This window comes from Prunus dulcis, chromosome 4 (assembly GCF_902201215.1).
Source record: "Prunus dulcis chromosome 4, ALMONDv2, whole genome shotgun sequence".
In the NCBI taxonomy this organism is placed as follows: Eukaryota; Viridiplantae; Streptophyta; class Magnoliopsida; order Rosales; family Rosaceae; genus Prunus; species Prunus dulcis.
The window spans coordinates 15,433,640-15,437,707 of record NC_047653.1 but is presented as its reverse complement, the minus strand read 5'-3'; the positions used below and the strand labels follow the sequence as shown (position 1 = coordinate 15,437,707).

The 4,068-nt window shown below is 37.8% G+C and overlaps 1 protein-coding gene across 4 annotated transcripts; it reads left to right on the top strand.

Moving 5' to 3' along the window:
- The first annotated feature begins 352 nt into the window (after positions 1-352).
- On the top strand, positions 353-4,029 carry LOC117625035 (heterogeneous nuclear ribonucleoprotein 1-like). Of its 4 annotated transcripts, none has more exons than XM_034356599.1 (5): positions 353-639; positions 842-876; positions 1,164-1,391; positions 1,722-2,916; positions 3,546-4,029. In XM_034356599.1, the coding sequence occupies exons 3-5, from the start codon at positions 1,170-1,172 to the stop codon at positions 3,557-3,559; spliced, it is 1,431 nt and encodes a 476-aa protein (XP_034212490.1). In that variant the 5' UTR covers positions 353-639; positions 842-876; positions 1,164-1,169; the 3' UTR covers positions 3,560-4,029. The 4 variants fall into 4 exon arrangements, with proteins under 4 accessions (XP_034212490.1, XP_034212489.1, XP_034212488.1 ...); XM_034356598.1 differs by having other exon boundaries at positions 754-876; XM_034356597.1 differs by lacking the exon at positions 842-876.
- Positions 4,030-4,068: the final 39 nt, after the last annotated feature.

The following is a 4,068-nucleotide window of genomic DNA, read 5'->3' as shown; positions in this document are numbered from 1 at the left end:
AGACATTTTATGCTAAAAAACGAACAGCATGTTTCAAAGACTAAAAGGTGCAAAGGTCTAATGTTAGTGTTTGTGCTAACTTGCAATCCAAATTCAACTATTAAGCAGTTGCATTTTAACTGCTTTTTTTCTTTTTCATGATTGGAGATTTAGGGATTCGAAATCGGGATGAATGGAGATTTAGAGATTTACAATCGGGATGTACGTTAATATTAAGAAGAAAAATACCACTAAATTAAGAACTAACGGTATTTGAATTGCTTTGTATTAAAGGTGTGGTAAAAATTGTCCAAATATTAAAAGAACAAAAATGAAAACCCTTTTTTATTTCTTCTAGCAAAAGAAACATCCGCTGTCATCTCTCCTTGGCTCCTCCAAATATTCTTAGACCAGTGGATTGTCAGTCTATTTATAAAAATTGTCCCTTGCCTATCTATCTGAGCTTCAAATTCTATTTCTTTTTTTATATTTAAATATATAAGGGAGGAAGTGGAATAGCCACGAAAGATAGAATAGAAAAGAGAGAAATAAAGCCTGTGTGTAGAGAGGATGACCACCACATCCTCTGTTTTCATTACATATATTCCACTGGTCAGATCTTAGTTTCTATCATTTTCTCATCTGGGTCCTCCTCGAATGGTAAACTTTTCATCCTTTTGATTTTTATTTTTGTTGATCTTCTTTTGAATTATTCTTCCATGGGTCTCTGATCCACGAGAGCTCTGCTCAATTTTCATTTGTTGGGGTTGTTAGGAAATTCGTTTTGTTGTTCTGATTGGTTCATGAAGGATCTGATGTTCCAAGATTGAATTTGACGTTTCCTAATTGTTGTTTCAATCAGAGCACTATCTGGGTGCTGTCTGAATTTTAGACAAGGTAATGGCTTTTCGTTTTTGCTTGCTTTTATCCACATTTGGATCTCTTTGTTTCGCATTTTCTATTCAATATCGAGTCTTTTGAAGTTTGTCAAAGTATATGATTGTGGACCATCCATGTAATTTGACAGTACAGGATTGGCTCCAATGATAAAGCTTTAGGCTTTCCAATTGAATTATGAAATTTCTTTGCTGGATTTTCAACTTATATTGAATTGTATATCTTTTGCAAGTGTTGTTTTCAGTTGAATTGAATTGGGTTATTGAATTTATCATTGTTTGTTACAGAAAAGGATGGAACCAGATCTTGGCAAGCTCTTCATTGGCGGGATTTCCTGGGACACAGATGAGGAACGGCTCAAAGAATATTTCAGGAAATATGGAGAGGTGGTGGAGGCTGTGATCATGAGGGATCGTGCAACCGGTCGTGCTCGTGGCTTTGGTTTCGTTGTCTTTGCGGATCCTGCAGTTGCAGAAAGAGTCATTATGGATAAGCACATGATCGATTGCCGCACAGTGAGTATCACAACTATCTTTTTGCATCACGGACTTGGTTGGTATTTTTCCATTTCGTTATAGGATCTTAGTTGCAATACTGAAATATGTCGTATAACCTTCCATTTTTAAAAAGGATCGTATTTCAAACATGACTTTGATTTCACATCTACAATTAAAGGAAAAAAAAACATTCATGCATTCTCTCTATCTCTCTCTAGATTTGAATCAATCAATTCAAAATGCAATTTAGTTATTTGGAATCTGCATTGAAGGAAAGTGTACACTTACGGCTACACGAATTCAAGATGGCACCAATAGTTTTACTCAGTTTTCTGTTTTCAATCTTAGGTGGAAGCAAAGAAGGCTGTTCCTAAGGAGGATCAGAACATTTTAAACAGAACTGGGGTTGCTCATGGTTCCCCTGGTCCTGGACGCACGAGAAAGATTTTTGTTGGAGGTTTAGCATCCACAGTCACTGAGAGTGACTTTAAGAAGTACTTTGATCAATTTGGTACAGTCACTGATGTTGTAGTAATGTATGATCACAACACCCAAAGGCCGAGAGGCTTCGGATTCATCACTTATGACTCGGAGGAGGCAGTTGACAGAGTTCTGCATAAAACATTTCATGAACTCAATGGTAAGATGGTTGAGGTCAAGAGGGCAGTCCCTAAGGAGCTATCTCCAGGGCCCACCCGGAGCCCTCTGATAGGATACAACTATAGTCCAGGTAGGACCAGTGGTTTGCTTAACGGTTATGCTCAGGGTTATAATATGAGCCCAATTGGAGGTTTTGGCATCAGTATGGATACAAGGTTCAATCCACTTTCTAGTGGTCGTAGCGGGTTGTCTCCATTTGGCACTACTGGATATGGACTGGGTATGAATTTAGAGCCAGGATTGAGCCCAAACTATGGCGGGAATTCCAACTTTGGCAATAGTCTAGGATATGCACGGATGTTGAGCCCCTATTATAATGCCAATTCAAACAGGTATGCTACCCCTATTGGATATAATGCGGGTAATGGAAGGAGCAGTTCTGTAGTAAGCTCAACTAATCGGAATGTCTGGGCAAACAGTGGCATCAACAATAACATAAACCCTGCCAGTACTGGGGGTTACTTGAGTTCTGAAAATGGGGGCTTTGGAGTTGCTATAGGAAATAATGATTCAAATTGGGGCCCCAATTCTTTTTCAACTCAAAGTAGAGGCAGTGCTTCTGGATATACTAGTGCCGGTGGTTATGGTAGTGGAGAAAGCAGCTTTGGGTTGGGAGGAGGAGGATACGGAAGAAACAGTGGTACTGGGGTTGCCCCAACATCATCATTTCCCACATCAACTGTTGGTTATGAGGGGTCTTATGGGGACTTGTACCATAGTGATTCAGTTTATGGTGACTCAACTTGGCGCTCTACCAGTCCTGAACTAGATGGTTCTAGCACATTTGGTTACGGCCTGGGTGATTTACCTGCAGACATCAGCGCCAAAAGTTCTGGGGGCTATATTGGAAGTTACAATGTTACCAGTAGACAACCAAATAGAGGTAACTATCACCTTACAACTGAATTTTGTAGAGAACTGGTTAATTCCAAATGAGCAACTATTTTTTCTGGAATATGAAAGATTTGATTGCTTACTGTTTGCACAGTTACTTCTATTATTGATTTGAAGATATATCTTTATACATTGAGAATGATTCATATTTGAACGTTATGAATGTTTAAACCCAACATGGAATAATTGTACCACCCCCTTTGCTACAATCATACCAATGATATGGAATACATGTTATACATTATGTGCATATTTATGTCTGTAAGAGATAACTGTTCTTAGTTATGGTTCGAAAAGAACTCTGAAGCTTATTTTGAGTCACTCGTATAATTTTGCATATGAGTCACTCGTATAATTTTGCATGTGAGGTGCTGGTAGATGTCCAAACGCACAATTTTAAAAGTCGATTTGGATGATGTCTAACCCTTCCAGCACCCTCCCAGTAACTTGTAATCATGCACATTGAAGTTGGCTAAAATTGTTTTGTTTACACATATAAACAAGTTTGAACATTTATGTTTACTTGTGAAATTAATTATATGCTGATAGTTAAATGTTAACTCATGGAATTCAGTTTTTTATAGTATTTTTTTAAAATTTGATAAATATGTACTTCAGGAATTGCTGCTTAGGTGATTTGTTGGGTATCAAGAGGTGATGGTAGGTGAAGTGAAACCAGTCAAACACTGAAGGATTGTGAATAGTATACGTCTCTCTTAGTAAGATTTTCAGCTTATAAGGAAACTGATCATATAGTTCTAACGGGGTTCCTTGATTTGAAGTATACATATCAGAGAGCAATTTCATGGAATTTTGTGTCAAAGGTTTGGGATTTGCTTTTTTCCTTGAAAGCTTAGGTTCCTTTCTCAAAGTTTGATTGAGGTGTAAAATCAGATTGCGGATATATACTCAGGAAGACGGTTTCAATTAATGTACCTTGCATCTCCAGCGAGACCAGCCAGCATTAGTCTGTTGAAAGAGATAGAACATTGATTTTTTTTTTTTTTTCATTTCATTTCTGTAAGCCTGGCAAAGTTGCTGGTTCTTATGTTTCTTCTGGGATTTGCTTTTCTCTCAGATTTTATGTCAGGTTTCTGATTTACTAGTGTGAAACAATAGAGGGATGCCCAACTGGGATCCC